This window comes from Psammomys obesus, unplaced genomic scaffold, assembly GCF_907164565.1.
Source record: "Psammomys obesus unplaced genomic scaffold, mPsaObe1.curated_primary_1811, whole genome shotgun sequence".
In the NCBI taxonomy this organism is placed as follows: Eukaryota; Metazoa; Chordata; class Mammalia; order Rodentia; family Muridae; genus Psammomys; species Psammomys obesus.
Genome location: NW_026587216.1, coordinates 43,175,708 through 43,203,510, shown reverse-complemented (window position 1 = coordinate 43,203,510; position 27,803 = coordinate 43,175,708). Strand labels below are relative to the sequence as shown.

Genomic DNA, 27,803 nt, shown 5'->3' with positions numbered 1-27,803 from the left:
GCCTCTTTTTTTTTTTTTTTTCCATCATTGTATATAAAGAACACTGTGACTTTTAATATTAGCATTTTTGCTTTCAACAGCAATTAGCAATCTCTTGGTTTGCTGTTTGGTAAAGCATTGGTTAATGAGGTCATCTAGTTTAAAATCCCAGCTACTTGAAAATAACAGGGAGGAGGTCAAATCTAGCATTTCATGTTATATTCTTTCCTCTCTTTTCAGTTCTCTAAAGAAAAGATATCTTTGTTATCATTATGACCCGTTACTGGCCCTCTGTTTTACTACCGCCTCAAAGATACAGTTAAGTTCTCTCTTGCTGAAGCACTGAAATAAGATAGATAGTTCATCTATAAACAAACAAACAGAAAAGCGACTTTGAGCATCTGAGGGTGAGGAATTGCTTTCGTGTTGGCTGTGGTGTCTTTCCTCTGACAGTCTGAGTTTAGGTCTAGCGAGGCGTCGTCTCTTTGCTTTTGTGTTGGTTGTGGTGTCTTTCCTCTGACAGTCTGAGTGTAGGTCTAACGAGGCGTCGTCTCTATGGTGGAGGGGGTTCCTGGGGTGGTAGACCTTGGAGTAGCTGCTGGTGGTGTGTCCATAGGGCTCCCAGCCCCACTGCTGGGTGTGACTGAGGAGCTGACAGCAGGCGTGTCTCCCTGCTGTGGGGCCTGCAGGGTCTGTCCACAGATGTGGTGATGTTTCTCCCAGTCTTTATGCTGGCAAAAGGAGCCACAGTATCGGGCTGTGTTACAGCCGCTGCAGGTCTCGCTTGCTTTCCGGCCACAGTTCCAGCAACTCTAAAGGAGAGGGAGAGACATTCGGTGAATGCTTCTGGAAGACAAAAATCCAGTATACATGGGAGGTGTTACTGTTCCTCTGTCCTCAAGAACTACAGAGACAAAAATGGACAATTCACAAGACTCCGGCCTTATTTTAACCTTAGTCAGGAGCTCACCAGGCTGGACTTCTAGTTGCACCACAGCCCAACCCTCTTCCCAACTTCTCCAACCTTCTGCCCATCTCCAGGCCAGCACTCTCTGCCTCCCAAGGCGGGCTCCTGGGACCAAAGGATGAGAAGAGGAGGAGGCGCACAGAGCAGTATGGACCAATGCGGTGTTCCTCTCCAAAGGGACACAGCTCCAGGCCAGCCACCCTCTTGAGAGGGCACCAGGACACAAAGCCCTGCCCTGGCCCCTGCAGGCTGTTCTGGATGGGCTCTCTGGCTCCTACCAGGGCCTCAGGCTGATGGCCACTCATCATCTGTTCACATTACTGCTACCTCTCCATTCTATCAGAGGGGAGACCCAGTCCCCCTCCTGGTTCAGTCTTCACTGCTGGCACACTGACCACACCTCAACATGCCCTCCTAGCACTTTCTCACACACGGTGCCTTTGTCACCCATTGGTCACATGTGAACCTGCACTTCCAAACAAGGAGGAACAATATTTTCAGCACCTCCCACAGAGATAGTGAAGTTTCTCAATTCAGTCTCAATTGTCTGAATTTTCTCTCAGTCATGACTATGGCACTGATGGAAATGGCTAAAGAGCCTTCATGTGTTTGCCATAAAAATCCTTTCTTCCTAGATTTTGCAATCTTCATAGGTAATAAATCATCTACTCCATACTAACTACAACCTCTATTTTACAACTTTTCTCTTCTTCCCACCAATACTATAATGGTTAAATGTGAATATACTACTCTATATATGAATACAGAAGCTCTCTCCTGGACATTAACAGGAATCACAAAGGAACTGCAAGACTACAGTATTGGACTTAATGAACCATAAGAGAGTTAAAGGAATCGGCTTCCTGTTCCATCCCATCCCAGACAGGATATGGCAAAGTTGTTGCTCTTTCTACTCTATTCACTCAGTATCCCTAACAACCAGATGCTAGGTCAATCTTAGAATCCATTACCCTTTACCCTGGCAACCTGAAGAGAATTATCTCTGGTTTGTTTATCTATGATAAAGGCTTAGCCTGACAGGGATGGGATTAAAAAAAATGTGAAATCAATGCACCAATTGATGCCTAATTTAGTCTTGAAAAATGAAAAATCCTAAGATTTGGCAAATAACTAACAGTTTGACTTGGATACAGCGTTTCCCAGCTGGTAGAACTCCTTTGCAAGTCCGTAAAGTTGAGATGGCAGAAGGAACTGGGGCTCGACTGTGCACTGGGAGAAGGAAACTCTGGCCCCAGAACACCAGCTGCCAGCTTTATGTGGCTTCTTGCAAGACACAGAAAGGCAGAAATGAGGTTGCCTCTGAGATTTACATGCTAAGCTAAACACCTCATGAATCAGAGCACAGATGTTTTAGAGAAGAAGAACACCTGTGTGGGGCGGATCTAATGGAAGCGAGGTCGAGGGATGGAGAACAACTGTGACAGGGCTCTCAGGGACGCTTCCTGCAGGGGAGACAGAACCTCGGAGAACCCTATCAAAATGTTCATCTCCTGAATAAAACATGTTTCTAGCTCCCTAGAAAGACTAATTCTACTGTGAAGAGCTGTGCCAGGCAGTCATAGCCTTACACAACTCAGCTTTCTATGACCTGCTTCTATTTTTGCAGTGCCAGGGATGGAACTGGGGTCTTCCACGTGCTAAGCAAGTGTTCTCCCACTCAGCTACATCCTAAGCTCTTGTCAATGGCTTTGATTATCTTCTTGCAAAACAGGTTTTTAGACAGTCTGATAACCCAACCCGCTGACAGTTGTGATTATGTCATAATTAAAACAGATTTTAAAGTAACAAATGAGAACTTGCAAGTTTCCTGACTGTGTTCTCTACATTTATTGTGATTTCATTATGTTGGGAGTATGTCCTGAGATGGGCTCATGAGCCTATTAAAAACACAAAGCTGGAATGTCAGACCATTTCCCTGAGAATAAAGCTTTTCCATTTTGCAGAATGAATGATATTAACTGCTAAAAGGGAGCTCCTGGAGTCTTTCAAGGACCAGAATCAGGGAACTTCAACAACTCTGGTTTCAAACCATAAGAAAGGAACAAAGAGATAGCTCAGTGCATAAAACTATTCTGTGTAAGCCTGATGACCTGAGTTCAATCCAGGAACACATGTGAATGGGTAGATATCGTAATGAGTCCAGATGTGCAGGTGCTAGCTCTCTTGTGGAATGTCCCACAGCTCCAGAAATAAGAGGGATTGTGCTGCAACACGGTAGAAGATGAAACCCTACTCCTCTGACCTATACACACACACACACACACACACACACACACACTTGAAAAAAGTTCAGTTCTGTGACTTTAATTCTTAAACACTTAGAAATTTCAGTGTTAGGAAGAAAAGCAAAACAGAATCTATAATGTCAAACTAAAAAAAAAAATTAGTTGATATGTAAATGCTGTTAGTAAAACAAATCTGTAATGGATAATCAGTACTACATTTTTTTCCTAGTTTAATTAATTTAAGATGAATGTCTCAAGATGCCAGGCATGGTAGCTCACACCTGTAATCCCATTATACATGAGGCTAAGGACAGTTCTGGGCTGCTTAAATGGGATCTTGAATACCCATTCTCAAAAGAACAACAACAAAGAAATCTCGAAAGATTCACAAACTCTGAGTATCACCACATTTGGAAGCCTTCCTCTCCCCAATTTCACTCCGCTGCATTTGCAGGGATGATGTTTCCATGACGTTGTCAATAAATGTGGGCCTGGCTTAGCCTTCAAAGCTACAACGCTCTGCACTCTGAGTGAAGTTTCCTTCAGTGAGGTTTAGCTTTCAGGAGATTGCCAGCTGGGTCCTGGAACAAACTCAGCAAATAAGCGATATTCCTAAATTACATCAGAAAATCCCAATTAGGGAACAGAGTCCCAAATCCAAAACAATATTTTAAGGAAATTAAACATCTAATCTGAGTCAAGTGGCGTCTTTAGGAAATGCCCTGGTGTGAGTCCTATCATGTTTTGGCAGAGGCACATTTTGGCAGACTCCAGGGTGGTGACTGCCCAACGCTCAATGGCTCCTTCAGATTGAAATCAGATGTGCGCGACATTCTCCATTTAAACTGATTAAACACACAGACTAAACCAGGTAATTACAAATGCATGTGCTGGGGAGGGGAAACGGGAGACAGAATGGGGACTTCTTTATTTTTAAAGTGTTTTCAAAGATGGGAACAATTTAAAAAAAAATGTGGTATTGAGCCAAATACAGAAACAGATGTTTCAGATAGTAGAGCTGCTGAGAGCTGAGGCCTCTTGCCTTAGCCCTTCCCGGGTCTGATCTGAGTTAAGGGATAGTTTTACCTCTAGCTCCACTCTAAAGTTCTATGCATGTACCCCCTACCATTGAGGGTAACAACCTCCAGGTGTAGGAAGGTGAAACAAAGAGCAATTGAATGGTCTAGTGGGATTAAAACAACAAAACAAAACAACCCTCCAAAGTGAACTGCATTTTTAAAGCTCATCAGAAACCTTAAAAGGCCATTTGTATGTGTTATATGTCTCTTGGATAACTTTTCTAAATTCCCTTTTAATGAGCTCATACCTAGGCGATAGATGCCTGGCCAGCATTACAGACACTGACCTGGAAATGGAGGAAGGCATGTGTGGTCGTTTGAGTGAGAGATATCCCCCACAGGGTATCTGAACCCTCAGCCCCTACAGTTGGTGGTACTCTTAAGGAGGTGTGGCCTTGCTGGAGGGAGGATGTCACCGGGAGTGGCCTTTGAGAATTTAAATCCTTCCTCTGTTTCCAGATCACTTTTGCTGCTTCATGCTTGCAGTTGAGGGTGTGAGTCTCAGCTTTCTGCTTTTGCTGCCATGCCTCTCACTGTGACGGACTCTTATCTCTCTGAAACCATAAGTCAAAATCACTGCTTCTGATCCTGTTGCTTTATCACAGCAGTTTGGCAAAGTGGCCCTGAGATACAGATGAAGATCCTAACACTGGATACAAAGTTCTTCTTTGCAAAAATACATTAAACACACTTTGTATACAGATAACACAAGGATGGAGGGAAGATTCTGGGTGCCAGGGTCTCATAGCAAAGATTCTACACCTTTTTCTTATCATCAGCTCTTTGTCCCTCGGGACAGGAAAGCTCTTTCATTTATCTTGCTATTTAGATACACAGAGAATAATTTGGCTATTCTATCAGCAAAACGCACCCCTCCTCGTGTCATCAGTGTTGAAAATTCTTTTTCTGAGAGGCAAAAGGTTTTCTCTGGAATTACTGTCTGTTTTACTAGGTCTTATTTATAAGTGATGTTCAAGACATTTTGGTAAAAATTTTCTACCTAAAATTCCCCAAATGTAAAGGGCTCTCCTAGCTCTCTAAAAGCAAAACTCCACAGAAGCAGCATGCAGTCTTGAATTCACACTGAGGCCACATGTTAGAGCTGCATTGCACTTGGCCTCCCGAAACGATGCCCATGGAGATTTTGCGGTTCTGGAACCTGAATCCTTAGAAGTTAAACCTTCCCCAGCCCCCACCCAGCTGGTACTTAGACTGCCAATGTCTTTACAAAATGCCCCACTCTGCCAATGTCAGATCTTTTCTTGGGTTCCACTGTTGCTCCACTGGTTAGAAGACAGCATCGTTTCCTACAGCGGGCACAGGTTGGGCGAGGAAACACAGGGCAGCAAAAACAAGATGTCATGGTAGCTAACCAAAATGACACAGGCTTCAGAGTCAGGGCAGCCTGCCTTTCACATTCAGTGCCACTGCTGACTGATATTCAAACGACAGGCAAGTAAAAGTGCTGAAACAAAAATAGGGACTGCAGGGTGGCAGAGTTGTGCCAGGGCCAAGCCCAGAACTTGAGGTTCTGCATACACAGCAGGTGGTCACCCTAGCTCCTTCCCACAGCACTGGCTGAAATAAAGATGGCGGCTTAGTTCCTGTTTTAGACACTGTGCCTCTGTACCACTGGAATCTGGAAACTTGCACATCATTCAAATTAAGTGTCTTCCGCACAGACATTAACAGCTACAAGGAAAGAACTTCCTCGGCAGCATCTCGTCTATCCTCTCTGTCTTCAGACTCCCTGAAGATTCACCGCTGGGGACCTCCTCCATTCCTTCTTTTTACTTCCCCCTTGCTAAAATCACCAGTGACTTTGGCTTCCAAGATGCTATTATTTTGTTTCTTCTATTATCACTATTTCTTTATTCCCCTGAGGTATTTGAAAAGCAGGGACTGGTATAAAGAACAGCCTTTCCTTCCTAAGTTCTCCCTGCCTGATCTAGTTTCCCCAGTCAGCCACAAACCAATGACTCAAACCTGCTTTTTGTGTCCCACTGCCTTCCGGGGCAACACCCCCTTCCAGGGTGCCACCGGTTCAATGTGGAGCCTACCTCCCTCTAAAGCTGAAAGCCGAGTCTACTCCTATCCATCTGAGTCAGTTTTTGCACACAATCCTAAGATCAGGACATTTTACTTTAATTCCTCTTTCTTTAGTTCCTAAAACAACTCTACCACAGGCCCTACCTACAGTCTCTCCCCAGTTCTCTCCTATATCATGGCTACTATTCAAACTTCCTCATCTTTCCTATTAGAATCATTTCTTAACAACTGTCCTCCCCTTCTTTCCCCTCTCTTTCTCCCCTTTCTTGTCAGTTGTGGTGGTTTAAATGAGAATGACCCCACAGGCTAATGTATTTGAATGCATGGTCCCCACTTGGTGAGACTGGGAAAGATTAGGTGTGGCCTTTGTTGGAAGAGCTATGTTACTGGGAGCAGGCTTTGGGGTGTGGGGTGTGGTTTGAATGAGGACTATCCCCCATCATCTAGGGCATGTGAACCCTCAGCCCCTAGTTGGTGGTGCTGTTTGGACAGAATTAGGAGGTGTGGCCTTCCTGGAGGTCCATGCCAGGCCCGGTTAGCTCTCTGTGCCTAGTGATCTTGTGTCAGACGTAAGCTCTCAGCTACTGCTTCATGACATGCTCACCAGCTTGCTGCCATTCTTTCCACCATGATGGTCATGAACTCATCCTCTGAACCTTTTAGCCCCTATTAAATGCTTTCTTCTGTAAGTTGCCTTGACCATGGTGCTTTCTTACAACAAGAGAAAAGTAGCCAAGAAATCAGTTAATTTTTTATATGAAACACAACCTACTTCTATTTATTTCATTTGTCCCTCTCAACTACCTTGCAAAGTGGGTCACACAAACCTTATCCCACACTTATCCCACATTATCCCAGTAGGAAAAGCAAAGTTCCAGAAACTGAGTTCTAATCCCTACCAGCCACACAGCAGTCTGGCACTGCCATTCACGCTGTAAATGTCAGCTGGTAGAGACAGGAGCATACTCTAGGCAACTCTGGCCAGCCAATCTAGCCAAAGCAGATTTAGAGGGCAAGCCTGTTTCAAAAACTAAGATGGGAAGTGAGAGAGGAAGATACCCAACATCCTTCTGCGGCCTCTTCATTTACACAAACATGCACAGGCACCACATATGTACAGACACACACATACAAACCAAGAAAACCAAAGCAAACACAGGGTCAGTCATACTCAGACAGTAATCTGTCCACTATACCCCCAAAACCTATTACAAAACCAAACAACTGATCTTTGAATAACAGGCACACTAACCAATTCTTACAGAACCATAGCATTATAGTTTATGTGGACAGCTACAAATTCTCTTGGAAACCAAATGGCTTGATCATCTTGTGAAGGGCTATAAGGCCCGTGTAGCAATGACAGCCGCTCCATGGTTTGGGCTGCACTGCACAGACACCCCCATTCTTTTCCTATCGGTTTAATACACAGCTTTCACCTATACAGAACAGTAAGTAACAGTTCTTAATGTAAGGAAAAATTTCACCTTGGTGGCTTAAATTAAACTCTCTATTAGAACAATACCATAAGTATGATTTATTTCTCTGGTAATTTTTAGATTCACACACCAGTCTCCTATGCTCAAATAAGCTGTGGATCTCAAAAGGAATCGGTAGAAGTTTCATCAGGAAAACAGGTACTCCAGTGTGGCATTGGAGAGAAGTATTTGTGTCCACAGAAAGGAAAAAGAAATGTGAAAGAAATAAAACAGCTTGAGCGATACATGTAATACTCTGTAAAGCAATTAATGCATAGAGCCAGGAAGATGGCTCCACTGGCCGTGGAGCTGACTACCAGCCTGATGGCCTGAGTTCATCAAGACCCACAGGGCAGATTAAGAGAACTGACTCCTAAAAGTCATCCTCTGGCATCATCTCTGGTTTTGTGTGTGCACACACAATAAATAGGTATTTAAAAGGAGGTAAAACATAAGAAAGAAATATATTTAGGCTCTGTCAAGTCTAATGTCATTCTCTTAGTTGTGAAGCTATTGGTTTACACATCTAAATGAACCTGAAGAACTGTGTATAAAGAATTGAAAAATACCAGTGTATAATTGGTCCAGGGGGAAAGAATCCCACCATTGCCCTGTGGCTAGAAGCTGGTCTGAGAGCCAGGCAACCCAGGCCAGGAACCAGCTCACATGTTCCGTCTGTGCCACAGAACAAGTGTCCCGCATCCTCTAAGAGTCAGCTGTCTTATCAGCAAAGGAAAAAATACATCACTGTTCCTCCTGTCACAGCTGATACGAAAGTGAGCTAAACCAGGTGATGGTGGCATATGCCTTTAATCCCAGCACTCAGGAGGCAGAGGCAATCAAATCTCTGAGCCCAGCCTGGTCTACAGAGTGAGTTTCAGGATGGCCAGGGGTACACAGAGGAATCTTGCCTTGAAAAAATATAAGTGAGCCACATGAAGGCCTGCTTAACGTACAACTGGCTTAAAAGTTCCAACTATCTGGGTTAAAAATCAGTGGGTCTCAAAGCAAAACAAAATATATGAATGTGAGTATGGTACATGTAGGAAAGACATGAGGATAGCAGGCCAGCAATCTGGGCCTCTCAGTTCTGAAGCCCAGGTTCTGCTCAAAGACCCTACAAAGAAGACACATGCAAGACTACCTGATTCATTTAATTTATCTACATGTCTGTTTATATATTTAAAGTATGTACATTCCATGTGTGATGTAGAAAAGAAATGGATAAGTGTCTATAATAGGAAGTATTTGAAATAAAAGAGAGGCGGGGCACGGTAGTGGTCTCATCAGAAAAGAACATACTGTGAAGACCATGTGAAACGGGCAGATAACTGCTGTGGATTCCAGCTCTTCCAACATTATAAAGCAGTGTCATATATGTAAAGACAGACTCACTGTGCAGCCCTGGGCGGTCAGTAACTCACTATGGATGTATGCCAGTCTGGGCTCAAACTTACAAATATATGCCTGTTTCTGCCTCACATAGGCTATGATTAAAGGCCTGTGACACCACACTTGTTGGTATAGGAAATGTTTTAAAGAACCAACGAGACAATCAAATTACCATTCCATCTCTTACACAGAAAGAGAGTACACAGGAGTACAGTGAATCATCCCAGAGCTGGTATTAGAGTTGGGGCCATCTTCAGACTTCTAGGTTCAACCTTCAATCGGTAGAAAGGTTAGGTCTAGAGAAAGGGACTGGAGGGAGAACACATGCTCTTCCCAGGAAGAGGAAACAGAATAGATTTCATGGGTGGACTGAGGGTGGGTGAGAAGAGGATCCGTGGGCAGGGGGAGGGGAGAGAGGGTTGAGAGAAAGAATGACTAGAGAGTCAGATTGAATTGAAGGGCATTTGAGGGATCATACAGAAACCTAGTGCAGTGGGAACTTCCTAAAACATAAGAAGGCGATCCTAATGAGGTCCCCTAATAATGGGGGATTCAGAGTCTCAACTGTCCATCTCTTGTCAACAAATGAGGCTTCCAAGTACTGGGACTGGGTTATATTCAATTGAGTTGTTGACCAACGACGTACCATAGAATTACCCACACAACCCAGGCGACTGCTAAGACAATGGGTTGCTCTGCACAAACTGACAGTATGGTTCCATTCCTGAGAAAAACACCCATTGAACGTGGAGAAGCAGAAGTGGGACCCACATGGAGCCAGCCTTAACACCTATGTTTGAGTGTCTCTGGGGCGGGAAGGTACTTTTCAGGGTACCAAAAGAGAAGCATAAGCACCGACCCAGTCACAAAACCTTTGACCTACAATTTTTCCTGCTCAGGGATCCCCATGGAAGAGGAAGAAGAAAGAGTGTAAAAGCTAGAGGAATGGAGGACACCAGAAGAACAAGGGCTTTTGACTCAACTGACCAAGGGTCATATGAACTCACAAGCCTGAAGCAGCAAGCTTACATGGGTCTGTACCAGGTCCTCTGTGTGTACCTTATAGCTTTCAGTTTAGTACTTTTTTGGGACTCCTGAGTATGTGAACACATGGTTCTCTGATTCTTGTGCCTTCTCTTAGAGCTAATTTCCTTCTCTTGGGTTGCCTCGTCCAGCCTCGATGTGATGGCTTTTGTCTTATTATATTTTATTTTGTCATGTTGAAAAAAAAGACCTCTGGGTTCTACTCTTAGACTCTATTTGGGTTCTATACTTGTACTTTTGTAGCTACAGAGCGGAAGATGACTGTGCAGTGGTAACAATGTAATTTGTCACAAAACAAGCGCATTTGAGATTAATGTGTGGCTCTCGAAGTACCTGAACATGACAGCTGTGTGTTCACTTAACACCCTGCTCAACAGTGGAGAGTCCCGATTCTCACTATGGACAAGATGAACTTCGTATGCTGCTAGTCTACTTATTCTTTCCAGTCTAGAGATGTCTCTCTAGCAAGATTTAACAACTCACTTGGGTTTCTAAATGTTTTAATTAATATTGATTACATACACAACACAGACTGCCAAAGAATGGGTCACCTTCTCTGTCATTTCCCCAAATACCATGGGTAGATAAAAATCTGTCAAGTATTTTTGTCTTACTTTTCTTTCTTCTGATTGTTTTTGAATCACAGTATCAGGTGGCTCATGCTGACTTCCTACTTAGTGGAAGATGACCTTGAACTTCTAAACTTCCTGCCTCTAATTCTCAAGTGCTGAGATCCCTGACAGTACCATTATAGTGGGTTTAACGAGACACTAGGGAACAAACCAAGGCCTTCTTCATTCACCATAGGTGGGAACTCTACCAACTTAGCTACTTTCCCAGCCCTCTAGCAAGTTTTTAAATGTGGTTCAAATCTGGTCATGTGATATATCCAAACCCCGTGTGACAATTCATCTCATGAACATCCAGATAGCGTATCTAAATTTACCCCTTAGTCCCAACCCCTGACCCTGCTACATCCACATTCATTCAAACCTTGATGCAGCCTCCTTCCTCATCTTGGTCGAAAAACACAGAGACAACTCCTCCTTTTAGTTTCCTGGAATGGCTGGCCTCATCCTGGTCTGAGTGGCCCTTCTAAAACCCTTCTCAGCCACAAGACTGCCAACTACTACAAACTGCTCCCCCAGCTTGCTGTTTTTCCCTTGAAGGGATTAGGACTGCACGGCCTAAGGAAAAGGCAGAGGCCACATGGGGCAAAACATCCTGTTCCTGATTATCCTTAAACATCAGAACATTCACCTTTGAGCTTCAGTGTGACTTCAATAATTCAATTACTTAACTCTCTTGGTGAGCTGTAGTCAATATGAGGCAAAGACTGTGGTGCCCTCAGAGCCAACACTATTCCTGATAGAGAATAAAAGCTCAGCAATACATCATGAGAATAAATAAATAAATAAATAAATAGATAGATAGATAAATAAATAAATAAATGTGTACAGTTGATGTGTGTGTATTACTTCCTTTTGTAACTACACAAAGAAGGCCCATTAATTTGTGAGATTTGGACTTGGCAAGGGGCATGGTGAAGATGAGGGAGGGAGGGAGGGACTGGGAGGGAATGAGGGATCGGGACACGGCTGGGATACAGAGTTAATAAAATGTAACTGATAAGAAAAAAAAATTCAAAAATAAATAAATAAATAAATGTACAGAGAAAGGGGTGGTCTTTAAAAAAAATAAAAAATAAAAATAAAAATAAAAATAAAAACCAGTAACCGTTACACTTAATGATAATGTGTATTTTTTCAACAAGTTTCTATCAGTGACTAGACTTCTTATTTTTTCTTGAAAAAATCACAAATTATCTAAAATGCAAATGCTTTATGAACCTTCTTTATGGTGAAATGGTTAATGTTCGAGGAATTCCAAGGCATCAAATGGGTGAAAATTCTGAGTTGTAAGCCATCTATGTATTGAGTCAGGGGACCTCCTATTCCTCCTATTCCTGACAGACTCCTCAACTGATGAGTCAACATGAGAGCCTGAATGGACATGTCCTAGCCTGAGGAAACTTGAATCCTTCTGGCGGTCTGGGAGGGTTCCTCTAAGTACTGTGGACCTGAACTTGAGGTCTGTTTAATTTTAATGCCAGGACCAGCATCGACATCACGCTTTTTTTTTTTCTGCATGGTTTTATGATACCAAAGCCACTGAGCGTACAGGGACTGAAGGAATGTAGCACGCCACTGTTAACTTGTTTCTTTCCGAGGCGTTTGGCTTTAGAAGTCAGCCCTCTACAAATGCTCTAAATATAACATCAGGCCTAAAATGTTCCTTTAAGAGTAAAAATATATGCAGGATAGTAAGTGTTTCTGATACCATCTCCAACTTGTACAAGTTCTCTTCAGAAGACACTAATAAACTTAAAAAAAGAGAGATGTCTGTATAAATCTTAGGGGCAAGAAGCCAGTAAAATTGAATTTCTGTCTAGTTTAATTCAACAATGGAAAAGTCAGCCATTAAAAGGAAGATAAACTTTCCTTTGTCCCTCTCTTCCTGAGAAACTTCCAAATGTTAAAAATCAATTCCTTTTGTCCTCTTGTTATTCATCTGCTACACATTAAATAGAAACCCTGGGCATTGAGTGATTCCCGCAGGGTCTTTCATCTGCAGAAAAGCCTGCTACAAATTAAATTCTTACTCTCCCTCACAAATTACAGATACATATTGTAGTAGACCATTGATTTATCAGTTCGTGCCTTTGCTAGTTCGGCTTTGTGAGACGAGCTAATTGCAGTCTTTTATCTGGAGTTATTTTGGAGTTTAAGATTGTTTGCTATATTAATTAACACGGAACAAGTCTATGCTGTTCTGATTCTGTAGGCTATATTTTTAAAAGTATTCTGCCACATTTTAGTTATTTACTTGCCAGTTCCTTGAATTGTTAGATCCTGAATGAGTGCATATGTGTGGGTGTAGATGTGAAGAAATCATTAGAGCGGATTAATACTTCATAATATTATATTAGGACCACCATGATGGTTATGATAGATGAAGTGAAAACTAAGGTGATACACAAAATCTTTTAGAAATGTTTAAATCATGCAAATATTACGCTAGCACTGGACTTCAGGGTACATTATTAAAGCAATTGAATGGTGGTCATCAAAATGACCTTGGAGAACATATGAATTTCATATTTGGAGCTGGCAGATGGCCCGACTGATAACATAGTTGCCCCACACATAAAAACCTGTGCTTGAACCCCCTAGAACCCATGTGAAACTGGACAGGAAAGTGCACACATCTGTGACCACAGTGTTCCACCCTGGAGATGGGACATGGAAACAGGAGAATCCCTAGAAGCTCAGTGTCCAACATGTGTGCAGAGGGGAAGAAGGGGTCCTGTGTGAAACAAGCACCAAGAGCTAAGTTTATCTTCTGCCTACAGTGATTTTCCGCGGTGCACAAACACCTACACGTTTACACACACACACACACACACACACACACACACACACACACACACTTTCACGTTAAGCTTCATTTACCAAATATCACAGCACCTTGGTCGGAGACCTTTCCTTCCAGGTGGTTAATGAATAAACACGCTTAGACCAGCCCTACGGAACCCGGATTCTTCCCACACTGCTCCAAGTTTGCTCCAGCTCTCTGTCTAAAGTCAGCTGCCAGCTGCATTTGTGAACTTCCAGAACCAAAACCAAGTGTTCTAGCTCTTGTTTGCGAGGAAGCTCTCCAAAAAGATGCCTTACCTCACTGGAGTCTTCCTGCTGGTTGATGACTGCCAGAGCATCCTCCGCGGCCTGCCGCTTGGCCTCGGCCACTGTGCGCTCCATCTTGGCTCGCTCTGTGGTGATCATGTCGTGGGCTTTCCTCTCTGCCTCAGACACGGCCTTCTGCAGCTCCGTCATTGCCTGTCGCTTCACCTCGTTCACAGCCTCCTCTGTGAAATCAGGCCAGACCAAGGAAAACAACATCTCTGGGTTAGCTCAGCACTCTAGGCACCAATCCTTTTGTAGCACAATTTCATACAACAAATCCGGGCTCTCATCCAAATGACTGGCCAGTTTTGCTTGTCTAAAGAACAACCTGATCTTATAAATTCATTTAGAAAGTCAAAAGTGAGATTTTTGTTTGTTTGTTTGTTTGTTTGTTTTGTTTTGCTGTGGCCTTCTTGGGAATATTTTTAATGCATATATCTTTACTTAACTTTTCTCCCACAGCGATGCCTCTAGAAATGATTATGGGGTCTGTTGAAGAGCAAGAATGTCCATAAAAAACTTGTATGGATCATTCAGACAGCCAGGACCCTGGCTTTCTAACTTGATATCATGCTGAATGTCTACAATCCCATCATTCAGCAGTTCAAAGTCAGCCTAGGTTATATAATATGACCCTTTAAATAAAAAAAATAATGAAATAAATGGTGCAGTTTTACTTTTTCTTGTCATTTCTTGAATAATAAAGATAACATGCTTCTACGGAGTAAATAATTTTTCTAAGGGACCTTGTCATTTCTAAGTTTTAAGCTGTTCTTTGTCTACTTCAAGTATTAGGCAATAGTCTGGCGCAACCAACTGTTGCACTGGACAAACAAAACTGAATCACACCACAAGCTATACCATCAGATCTGACTGAAAACCTACAAGGTAGCCAATTATCTTGTCAGTTTTTGGCTACAGTTGAGGTGAAAAGATTCAACCACGGCTCAACAGAAGATTGACAACTAAAACAAGCACTCTCCATTAAAAAAAAAAAAATTAACTGCTCTAATTAACAAGGGAAAATATCCTCCTCCTGAATTAGTTTATCTAATTTTCATCTTTATTCAAAGTAAAATCACAATGATTAATTGAAAATTTAATAAGCAGCTATTATTAACTTGGCAAACCTACTACCAATTAACACTCTATTAAAACTAATTATGACATGTTTCATTCAAGTGTTTGCACTTAATTGTTTCACCCACTTAAAAAGCACCTTAATTAAATATTCTGTTTAATTAAAAACATAGATTCCTAATACAAATGTTTTACTGTAGATTAAATTTCTTAAGTTCCTGTAGTTGATTCTGCAGTGCAAGGCCTACAGGTCCTCAGAAGACCCCTCCTGTGATTCACTGTCATGCTCTCTGCAGATTGTGTCACTTAGCACCTTTCCTCCTCAAGCATCTTCTCTGCAAAGAATGTCTGGTTAAGACTCAGACACCAACCTATAAAGGATAGACCCAGATTGGAAATACTAATTAAACTATGATAAGCTTTTGTTGCTCCTGCAAGATACACACTTAAGCTCTGGGTAGAATCAGGGTACTACCCACAGCTCATAGCACCTTCTTCGCGGAAAGGCAAAAGCTGCCTTATTACCCTATTGTGAAAGACTCAGGGCACCGGGAAAGGCCGCCCTTCTAACTGGAGAGCGAGGGTCTAATTTAGTTTGAATATTCAAGATGAATTAAAATTCTATCTAAGTGGTAATACAGGACAATAATTTTTGCTTAGGATCAAAGCCGTAGCTTGACTAATTGTATATGCAAATCAGGCAATTTATATTTAAATTATGCATTCCTATTCTAATCCCACAGGCATATACAGATCAGCAAAGAGAATTGGTAGGACATTTGCAAGGTGCTTGAATATTTATTACCAACTGCAAACATTCTCTGATCCTTTGAAAAGAAATATACTGAAGAAAACATTCAGTTATAATTTTAAAGCCACTTTCATGTTGGAGTTTTTTTTCCCCTCCAGTTTTATAAGGATGCTTTGTAACTTTTGAGTTCATGTTTTTTCTTCGCTTTTGCCTTTAAAAATGCGACTTTTAGAGAAAACTGGATCTTGCCTTCAATGTTTGTTAGCACCTGTAATCTTAAAAATATGGATCAGAATGTTGTTAAACCATCATTGCAACAACACACAGGCTTTACCTCGGGTCTTTCTCTGTGTTTGTGGAGGTGTGTATGTTTTTTGTGTATGTGTGCTCATGTGTGCGTGTGTTTGTGTGGATCTCCAGAAGAGAAGAGAAGCAGTGGGAAAGACAAAAAGTGGAGGAGGGAGAACAAGGACACCATATACAAACATGGCAAAATTCAAAATTAAAATGACAAAAAAACTGGAAAACACAATTAAAACTATTTACTTTCATAATTATAATTTCCAGGGCTGGAGAGATGGCTTATGGGCTGGGGGGGAATGACTGCTCTCCCAGAGGACCCAGGTTCAATTCCCAGTACCCACTTGGCAGCTCACAACTGTCTGTAACTTCAAGATCTGACACCCTCACACAGACATACAGGCAGGCAAAATACCAGTGCACATAAGAATAAAAATAAATTATTTATAATTATAATTTCCCGTGAGGACAATGCAATGATTATATTACATAAGTGATTAAGAGTTGTGTCCATTCAGTAATTTTCAAATGCTTTAAACTCTACTTATCTTTTGCCATGAAAATAATATATAGTACTTTCTTGGCAAAGGCATATAGGTTTCCCTTAAAAAAAAAAAAAGAAAAAGAAAGCAGTTCTGTTTGTTCATTCATTTGAGGCTTTTGTTGTTGTTTCTTCTTGGTTTGGTTTGGTTTGGTTTTATGGGTCAGGGCCTCCTCCTGAAGCATAGGGGCCTCATTCTTGCACCATCTCCATTCCTTCGTGTTCCAATTTTCAGGATCACAGATGTGAGCTATTAAGCCTAGGTCTGGCTTTTTATTTTATTTTTCTGCTTACCCAGTTAAGCTTTAGAAGCCTTTCAGAGTGTAAGAAGCTGAGCGCGGATGGCCCATTTCACCTTTGGTGTTCTCAAATACTAGACGCTGTGATACTCACAGGGAACTCTGAGCCTTCACACTCAGGCTACCCTGCATCCCGGCCACTTGCTGGGAACTCTACACCTGCTTTTCAAGAAGTCTGTCCAGGGAAATATTACGTGTACTTCATGGAGCTCTCTAAGTAAAGCTGCCATCCACACTTTCATATTTAGCTTTAATCTACAGGAAATTAGTACAAAGTGTTCCTACGTGATGAGTTGGTACCATAGTGAGAAAGAACCAGTGTCTTTTGTAACAAAACTAAACTGTATCTTAGAATGAAGACAGGATTTAGATTAAAGATACATGTAAAAATAATTCCAAACTTTCCTGGCAAGGTTCACCCCATCTTCAGCAGAGCATGGACACAACTAACTTTCTTTCTCTCTCTCTCTTACTTTATCTTTCTTTCTTTCTTTCTCTCTCTCTCTCTCTTTCTTTCTATCTTTCTCTCTTTTTTCTCTCTTTTCTTTTTTCTTTTTATTTATTTATTTTTTTGACACAGGCTTTCTCTATGTAGCCTGTTCTGTCCTAAACTCACTTTAGTGACTAGGCTGGCCTCAAACTCACAGAGATCTACCTGCCTTTGCTTCCCTAGTGCTGGGATTAAAGGTGTGTACCATCATGCTTGGCTGGATACAACTTCTAAGTCCCATGAACCTAAACTATATCAAGACTGGTTTCAGACATACACAAAACAGTGAAGAAACTATGATGGATGATTCAGCAGATTCCCATATATCAAATAAGAAAAACAAAGGAGAAGAAAAAACAGCTTTGATTAACAGGAAAATACAAAGTACACTTTTGAATTGACCTGCCATTGCTTGCTGTTCACAGGAGGAATTCCTTTATGCTTAACTATTCAAACTAACTTTCCAGAAAAGGTAGTGTATTCAGGAAAATCTTCTCTTACTTATAAGCATTCTAACAAAGATTAGCAAATAACAGCACAGGGAATTTGAGTTATACACGAGCTCACAGTCAATTTTCTTTAGGAACTATCAAGAACTTTACTTAACTACAAGTAACTAAAGGGAACAGAGAAAGACATTTTTCCCTAACACAGAGACATCCTTTTCCTGTCCAAAATGACAACCCTTTGTACCTTTTATTGGAATGGCAGGACTTGGCAACTTAAAAGTGGATTTGAAAGGAAAAAAGAACATGATGGGGAAATACAGCAACTTCTCAGGATTGGAGGACACTCGGCAGGTTAGTAACAACTTGGGAGAACCCTGAGCCTGTTAGCACAGCCAGGTACAATAGAAGAAATACGTGAGCAGCCCCATTTCAGCAACTCAGCCGGAGGAGCCATCTGCTTTGCAGAGAGGACAATCTCTCTCTTTTTGAGAGAGATTCCTAGTTCTTTTTTGTTTTGTTTTGTTTTTTTGAGACAGGGTTTCTCTGTGTAGCCCTGGCTGTCCCGGAGCTTCCTAGCTCTTAATAGGAGCTTCAAAACAGAATTCTGTCAGATCTGAGAAAACTGTTATCACCCTCACAAAAAGTGGTATTTCTTAGATATTTTATAAAACATGTGGGTCAAGGACATTTGAACAAATAGTCAGCCAAGAAAGAGAGCTACAAAAAAAAATGCTGAATTCAACCAAAACCTAACAAGAAATCTTTTGTAGAAAAACAGTAATAATAACAATAAGGACCCTTTATGGAGACTTGGTATGGCTTTCCCCAGCCCTTGCCAGTTTTATAACTCAAAGCAAAACTGCTTTAACTGGTAAAATTTCAGCAGCTCAAAGACACAGCCACAGCCTGCCTGCTCTTTGTGTCATCATTAGCTCTTGAACCAGGCTTATCATTTATCTCCTGAGTTGGATTTGTACAGGCTTCATGCTTAGCTTGCGCTCCACAGAGAGTCTGCCAGCTCATCCAAATACTGTGTCAGTGGGTCTTGGGGAGCTCACACCCGCTTCTGAATGCACAGCCACAGACAGTCATGGGGGTGAATGAATGGTGCATGTGGAAATCAAAGTCCCAGCGCTCTGTTCCTCAACTTAAAAAGTAACTTAGCACCATGATTTAATAGTAAACACCACATTGCTACATCTGCTCAGCAGGTTATACCTGAACTCTTCAAAGTAGAAACATGCAAAGCCAAGGTTTTAGAGAGGAAGTTCTGAAAGACCAGAAGATTACAATCCAGGGTACTATGGCTAGGAGGACATTAAAAGCGGCTGAAGCAAAAGAAAAGACAATAAAGAGCAAAAGAATGGGAGCTAAGCAACATTGTGTTTCATTCTTTTTTTCCATTTAATGGTGGCATATACCCAGGCAGGCCTTGGAATCTTCATCCTCTTCCCTCCACTTACAGATTAATGAAGTCACTGACAGCTACCTCCAAGCCCAGCTTGTGACAAACTATCTGTGTGTCCCTATTCCTCATGGCTCCTAATCTCTATTGGCTGCTTGCCCATAAAAGCCTCCAGGAGATGAACAAAGGCCCCTGTCCTGTCTAAAAGTCCCTAGAATCTGCAGAATAGATGTCCAGTTGTATTCCCTTGTGTCTGTAAAATCAGGTAGCAATAAAAAATTTTGTGCCAAAAAATACTAAACAACACAAAAGAGTAATTTTAATACTAGACTATAACTAAAAAGTAATAATCCTTCTGAAGTTCCTTAACAAGTCAACTAGAGTAGGTACAACTTCAGAATGCAAAGAAAAATGCTGATGCATGTAATTTAATTCCTAAAACACTGGATTTCTTTCCTCATCAAAGAAAAACTGCATGCAAGCTAAAGACCTCCTGTGCCAAAATTGCACTCTGAAACCATTACAGATGCTACAAATAAGAGGGGAGGGGGTTATAAGGGAAATATTGCCAGCCTTTCAATTATAATGGCACTAGCAGATGCTATGAGAATAAAAACTATTTCATGTTTTAATCAGGTCTAGTTTAAGAATATTAATGAGAGGTTTTTTTTATTAGTTTGTTTTGTGGTTTTTACTTTGTTTTGCTTTGCTTTTGCTATTGTTGCTGTTTGCAGGAAGGTCCTTTCTTGTCATTCCTCACATCACAGCATTAACAACTGCACACAGCTGCCAGAACACTAAACTCGTGTTTTTAAACAATTCTTACCAGCTTTCTTCCAGATCTCCTCTGGCACATATCCAGACGCAGGCCTGTGAAGGAATTCCCGATGTGCATCTATGAAAATGATGGGAGAGGGTGGAGAGAAGGGGAGAGTACCATCAGCATTGCCACATCCTTATGCAGAGCCAAGCAAGCAACTCCTCCTCTTGGCTTCACTACAAAAATGCAATTTTAAAAGGTTGAATGTTTCAATTTAAGAAAATGCACAAAAATAGCAAAGCTAGTCATCAGGGCCCAAGGAAAGCAGAAGGTCACTGGTCCAAATTGCTCATACATTCAAGTCCAAAGCAACTTTACTTCATCATACAGTATGATATCTGGGAATAGGCTTCCCAGATCTTTCACTTTGTGTTTTTAAGGAGGTTATAGTTGGTGCCTTTCCTTTCAAAAAAAAAAAAAAAATCAATCATATGGTAATATAATGTACAGAGAGCTCTGATTCTATAAAAACAAACAACTAGTGAGTCCTACTCTAGAGCTAACCAGTTCTCACACCTAATACTTTCTTTAGCATCCTATTGTGCTTAAGCACTTTCTCATACATTGTGTCGTGTGAATCTGACAAAGATGGAGGCCAGGGAATATTAGAAAGGACCTGTGGACATTCAGTTCATCAGTCAGAATTTGGTTTATGTTTTGTCCAGAAAATGAAGTGAAGCTCTATTTTAAATGCTGTTTATTGTGTCTTCAGAGTTTAAAACTTTGAAAAAATAATAAAGTTGACACAGGAATGCTAGTTTTCAAACAACATGGTCACACCAAAACTACAAACATTTAACACTCTTATATGCCTTGAAAACAAAGTTTGCTACGGTCCTCCCTAGCTAAAATATTAATGTGCAAGACAAGTCTTCTATACTGCATTTTCAATGCAAACCTATGTATTCAAGGTCTACTTATTCCTTCCAAGTGATAGAATTAGAGACAAGTACTACCACATCAGACAACAGACCTCAGAAGGACTGAGGAAGAGAATAATCAAGTGAACTTTTAAAAACTACAAAAATCAATGCATGGTAAATGTCAGGTGATATATATATATATACATATATATACATATATATATGTATATATATATACATATATACACACACACATACTATCAAGAGCAAACTGTTGTTTTAAAGAATACATTATTATATAAGTTGTGTTTAAGACAAGAAAAATTTTGTCCAGTTGCCTACAGTTTATGCAGCTACAGAATATTAAAGAGAAGAAAAATGGCAGTCACTTTAGCTAAGTCATTAGATGTGAATGCTCTAAATATATGCAAATCTTTGCATGGTACATAGATTATCGGTGAGCCAGAATACTAATTTCCCTAGCTAACTTTAATAAATCCTAGCAAAATTAAAAAAGAAAAAAGAAATTGGTGAGGAAATATATAGATAGCTTCTGCTCTATCTTTGCAATTTTTCTCTAAGTATTATTTTAATTATAAAAGATTTATTTTTTACAGGTTTATATTATAATTTTATAACTATTTGATAGTTACTACATTATATATATATATATATATATATATATATAATCAACACTAATATAGTTATATGATAATAGGTACTATCCCCATGAGTTTTTATTGGAATGTTCACTTTGTAAAGCAACAACAGCAAGAGGCCTGAACTGTTTTTTTGTTTTCCCAGAAAGCTGGATAGCACCATTTGTTGAGTGTGTGACTGAAAGGATGTATGGCGCCGCTTCATTATTCAAGCTCGCCCTCCATACAGCCGTAACTGTTTCCACAGGAGACGGAATGTGGGTAAATTCACATGTAGTAGAGGATACTAACTTTTTCACAGGAGAAAACGCTTTCACTAACGTGTAATTAGTTGGATGACAACAGATCTGTAAAGTCTACAGCCAAAATCGAACACTGATTCCTGCAAGTAGCCAAGGGTGGGTTCCTTTTGTTTCTGTTCAATGGTTTACCCAACTGTCTTTTGGTAAGTAAGTGAGTATTATTATAAGGAACAGGAAGGGTGACATAAAAGATGATCGTTACTAATTGCAGGTAGCACAAAGGAAAGAGAAACAGTGGAAATAAATCTTGAGTTCTCACTACTACTCACTCAGGGGTATTAGGCTAGTTAATTTCTCTATGTATGAGCTGTCTCACCTGTAAACTGAGACAACACAGCTATTCTCTGAGGCAAAGGAGGGATTACTATCAGTGCATAGCTTTATTATCATCACCAGAGAGGGAAAACATACATACATATATATATATATATATATATATATATATATACATACATATATATATATATATTCCTTATAAATAACTAGGATGAAGAAAGCACCATAGAGATTGTTTCCCTCAGTACTTAGCCAAATAGCATACAACTTTAAAGAACGCAGAAGCTCTGAAGAAGTTTGCAGTATGCAAATACACTTCAAAATATTTAACTGTAGGAATACTGTATAATGTGTTGGATTGAAATTCTTCCTACAGTTATAAATTCATTGTCTTTATACTTGGAAGCAGAGATTTAAAATTCACTAACAAACTTTCCATGAATGTTACTTAAACCCTGTAAATATTTATGGCCTCAATTTCACTCAAATATCAATGTTTAAGGCTCAGTCAACCTTTTACCTTCAGTGTGTTGTATAGTAGGTATCTTGCTATACCACACTGGGAAACTATGCTGCATCGTACTTTGGCTACATCTCTCTAAATGACACACTGTGATATCCACATAGCTCCAACTACTACCCAATAAATTAAAGCCAATTGTGAAAAACAATTTTCATAATCCTAATTTCTAAAAGAGTTGTTTTTCAAAGGAGTCAAACCTAAACACACACACACACACACACACACACACACACACACACACACACACGTGAAATTTTCAGCATTCCTTCCACTTCTAAGTCATGGTACTTTTTCTGAACACTGGGTCTAACAATGGGAAGAACAGAACCATCTAAAGGATAATCATCAGAATCCATTTGCTTTCATGCTAATATTAAAGCTATTATTGGACAGGCTTCAGAAACTACAGAATTAATACATTTAATGTATCTTTTGATTAAGTAGCTGCAATTTCAAATTAAGTATCTTCTTGTCTTCTAGTTAAGTAGCAATGTCTGATTATGTAGTAGAAATAATGTAGGCAAAAGGAGCATACAAGACAAATGTATAACTAAATAGATAAATAAACAAAAAAAATTTAAAAAAGAAAAATTTAAAAAAAACCTGAAGTTGATGAATAGGGCTTAACTGTTTTAAAATACTGCCTAACCTAGAGAAGAAAATTCTAAGATTCTAAAGTACCTTCTAAAGAAGCTTGTTTGTAACTACTAACTTCTTTTGTAAACTGCCTTTAAAAATGGCAGTTTCTATAAAAATGGATAGTCTTCTAACACAACAGTAGAAACAGACAGGACCATCTACCAAGACTGAATTTCAAAGTAAAACATTTACACAATGTGATTACTGATAGATGAGAGCAAGCCTTCTAAATTAAGTTTGCTTGTTTTGAAGTATAAATTGCCTGAGGGTAAGAGGAGCATGAGGCGGCAACCACCAGAAGACAACAGACACCTACAAAAGAGGAGGAGCCACATCAGAGTGAAGGGAAATGTTAGGAGAAATGTGACAGAAAAGCAGCGGTTGATGATGTTCGAAGGAGGCGGAAGATGCGCTACACTTACGACAGAATGGAGACCATTGGGTACTAGATACAGCAAGGGCCGCCATCAATATACATGAAGGGATGAGCTGAGAGCCTTTGGAGAACCAATGTGACCTCATGTGACCCAGGACAGCAATGCTCAAAGCTTGGCGGCACCTAGGCATGGCCTTCACCCTGTAGTGGGCAGAATGAGGCTGGAGTCACGATCATATCTATTACAAGATCATTGAAGAGAGAAAAGGTTAAGTGACTTCATCCACGCAAATGCCACTTTTGTTTTTAGGTTATTTTTTTTAAAGAGTGATAAATTCAGAAAGCTCAAAGCTATTTTTGAGCCTCCACACAGCCTCAAAACTAGCCACTGCTTTCCAATACCTGTCTTTATTCATGGGCATACTTCGGGCTCTAGGAAGAACCATCTCCTTACTTGAAAAGATAAGACATATTTAGTTTGCACTGCTTTAAGTATAATATCATTAAACAAAGAAGACCTTTTAGAACATGCATTATGGACCTAGCTGTGTGGCCATGAGATGAACTTTATTATGATGTGATTACAAAGAATCAGTATAAGTGTCTAAGAGTCAGTTTTACACACAGCTCTGTTCTGCACAGCTTGTTTATGGTTTTTATGTTCTGACAGTAGGGAAGTTGAACAATGTTTCTTTTGGTTGAGAGAAAACTATTTTCTTATAGTCATGGGTTATGAATTAAATACAGCATTATATTTACAGCAAAATTCCTTTTTAAATTTCTCTGCAATAAAAAACATGCTTGGAAATATTTTGTTGCTGAAAAAAGTATCTATGAATCCACTCTCATGTTACAAACTTGTATATCGAGCCAAAATGAAAAAATAAAAGAGAGAGAGAGAGAAAAAAAACCAACCAAATTTACCAACTGCATTTAGTACTATTCTTTTAAAGTCTCCTAAGATCGCCATACTATTAACATTTATATCATATCTACTGTTTGTCAAACACCTTTTGATGCCTCTTTAGTACTGGTAGAACTGCCCAATAAGTGCATTCTTACTGTCTTCATTTGTAGATGAGGAAACTGAGGCACAGTGAGATGTGTGGCATGACAGAACCCACAGTGTAAAGAAAACCAAGAACTCAGATCCAGAATTAACTGAGAATCTGCACGTTATATACGGTCTGGACCAGATGCCCAGGAGAATCCTAGTAATTCAGTGTTGCTATGATCAGACCACCTGCCAACTGAGTGACTTTAAAGTATCAGCTCCTCTGTCATTGCAAAAAGATCAGAAGGAAGGAGAGGGGGACCTCCCCTATCAGTGGACTTGGGGAGGGGCATGTGTGAAGAAGGGGGAGGGAGGGATCGGGAGGGGAGGAGGGAGGAGCTTATGGGGGGCTACAAAGTGAATAAAGTGTAAAAGAAAATAATAATAATAAAAAAATAAAAAATTCTTAAATGGTTCACCTTTAAGATGAAAGAACAGCTTCATTTTCCCTCACACTTAAATCAACCAAAAACTCTTACCAGAACAAACACAGAGGCACTTTCTACACCTCTGCCATACATACCATCTCAATATGCTTTCCATAACCACAGGGAATTCCATCAAACACTCAGGGCTCTCTTAGTTCCCGATGCTAGCCTTAAGCCCGATAACTTAAATTAATTTTCTTCTTAAATTTTTTTATTTTAATCATTATTATTTATGACAATTTATTCACTTTGTATCCCAGCTGTGGCCCCCTCCCTTGTCTCTTCCCATTTCTCCCCCCTATGCCCCTCCCCTAGTCAACTGATAGGGGAGGACCTCCTACCCTTCTATCTGACCCTAGCCTATTAGGTCTCACCAGGACTGGCTGCATAGTCTTCCTCTGTGGAGTGGTAAGGCTGCAACCCCCAGGGGATGTGGTCAGAGAGCCTGCCACTGGGTTCATGTCAAGAGACAGCCCCTGCTCAAATTTGATAACTTCTAAAAAAAAATCTTTTCTCATAATTTTTGAAATGTTCTTAGAAACAACAGAGGCATGCAGTGCACTGCAGAAAGATTCTAGAATACTCCCCAGCACTTAAAAAAGGGAAGTAATTTAAAATAAAACAAAAATGTTAGGCCTCAGAAGAGTTAATACAAACACACTTCAAGGGACCCAGGGAAGGAGTGCCAGGGACCCAAACACTCAGGGAACACAAGGGCCAGCTGGCGAGTTCTGTGCCAGTGACTAAACCTGCCAAGTCTCATCCTACTACCCTCAGCCAAGCACACTCGATAACAAAACAGAAAAGAATAAGGGTCATACTAGAAAAGGAAAGACAATGGTGTGAAGAGTAGCTGTCTAAGGTTGTTAGCCGTCAAATTAGAGTTTTTCCTGGACAGCAAATGGGGAATAATAAAAATCAGAAGTATCTTTTTATTTTTCAAATGAAAAATCTTGTTTTGAAAAGTCTTTCAAGGCAGGAGTGGTGCACATGCCTGTAATCCCAGCATTTTAGAGAAGAGCCAGGAGGGGCAGAAGCTCAAGATCATCCTCAGCTGCACAGCAAATTGAAAGCCAGGCTGAGTTACATGAAAAAACAAAAAAAGTTCTTTAAGATATCAACTTGCATTTTATTTAAAGAATGAAGACAACATGATGAGATCAGTATGTTCTTGGTGTTTAAAATTCTGAAGATATTCACAACAGAGTGTCTGTTTCATATCTGGAGAAAACTTCTAAAATTCAATTAGTGATAGATTAATCACATTATTTTTCTATTCCCCCCAGTGGACTTAATCCTTTGGATACATTTCAAAAGTGATTCTGGGATTGAGTCATACAAACATAGCACATCAGTCTTAGAAGCTACATTCCCCTACAGGCAGTCCCTGAATAGCATTTTAAAATGCTAAGAATGTGTGTATGGCTAAACATCCCCACTATTTCCAAGTTAGGGATGGGAGGAGAGCTGGATTAGAGCCAAACATACCTTTTGTAATATATTCTGAAGGTCTCATTTGAGCCAACTATTTCAAACTTTAGAAAATAAACAATTTCCATCATAATGATACCTACATGTATATAAAATACAGACCTATCATAGCTTCCTCTGCCCACAGGAACCTCATTAAACACTTTCCAGGAATAGAAAATGGATTTATTTGCCAATAATTCATCATCTTTTTACTGCACTCATTCATACCTTCAATTCTAAATCCTGGAAGGCAGAAGGCAGTTTATGTAAATAATAGCAGTCTCTGATTATAAGCTACCTGTCCTCTCAGTCAATGGCTTCACAAATCAAGTAGCAAATACACAAGAAAAAAATAACCACTAGATGCTAGAACCTGGAAACTGCGTAACTCTTAACAATTGTGATAGTTTCTTAGTAGTAGGCAGCCTAAAGTTCTGTGTTCAGAAATCACATGATTCTTTTGACAGTCTGAACAATGAAATGCAAATGTCATGTAGCCTCTGAAGAGTATAAACTATTAAAAAAAAAAAAGCTTAAGGCCAAAACAGCATCTTAGCGTTATAAAAAATATGAATTTAACAAGGATCACTAAAAGCTGGAATTTGTGTACACCTATGGAACAGGTTATTGTGTAGGCAAAGTTTATTATTTTGGTTTTGTATCAGAGAGCAGAGGCTGCTCTTCTGGGCAATGTGACCATCCATCAGCAGGGGTCAAACTCCATGCATTGACCTATGCCAATGGGTAAGTAACATTTTGCTTCTGTATGAAGTCCAGTGAGGTTCTAAAACTTCTTCAGCACTGTAAAGCAGATACCAGTCAGGGCCATCAGGTGGGCCTTTGCCTATCTCTTCCTCAAGGCCAGAATGAAGAATCTTCCTTACAGTACCGCAGACATGATACTCACACGAAGTTGAGGGGCTGACTCAATGAATGTGTACCACAGAGCCAGCCCACATTATATGGTTCCATTCCCAAAGGCTTCTTTTTTTTAGCGCTCTCAATTTTTTTCCTACTTCAATGGCTACAAATATCCCCTTTTGTTTCTCCTTAGCAAATCTGTCACATTAACCAATTTTTGTTCACAGTAAGAAAATA

The 27,803-nt window shown here is 40.3% G+C and overlaps 1 protein-coding gene across 1 annotated transcript in view; it reads right to left on the bottom strand.

Annotated features, from left to right (window-relative positions):
- Runx1t1 (RUNX1 partner transcriptional co-repressor 1) overlaps positions 1–27,803 on the bottom strand; it is a 102,158-nt gene that overhangs the window by 4,718 nt on the left and 69,637 nt on the right. Inside the window, exons 9-11 of the mRNA XM_055603459.1 lie at positions 20,119–20,187; positions 13,969–14,159; positions 1–791 (exon numbers count right to left, since the gene is read on the bottom strand). The exon at positions 1–791 is cut by the window's left edge and continues 4,718 nt beyond it. Of these exons, the coding sequence (XP_055459434.1) occupies positions 516–791; positions 13,969–14,159; positions 20,119–20,187 (536 nt within the window). The 3' untranslated portion in view covers positions 1–515. The remainder of the gene's footprint in view (positions 792–13,968; positions 14,160–20,118; positions 20,188–27,803) is intronic.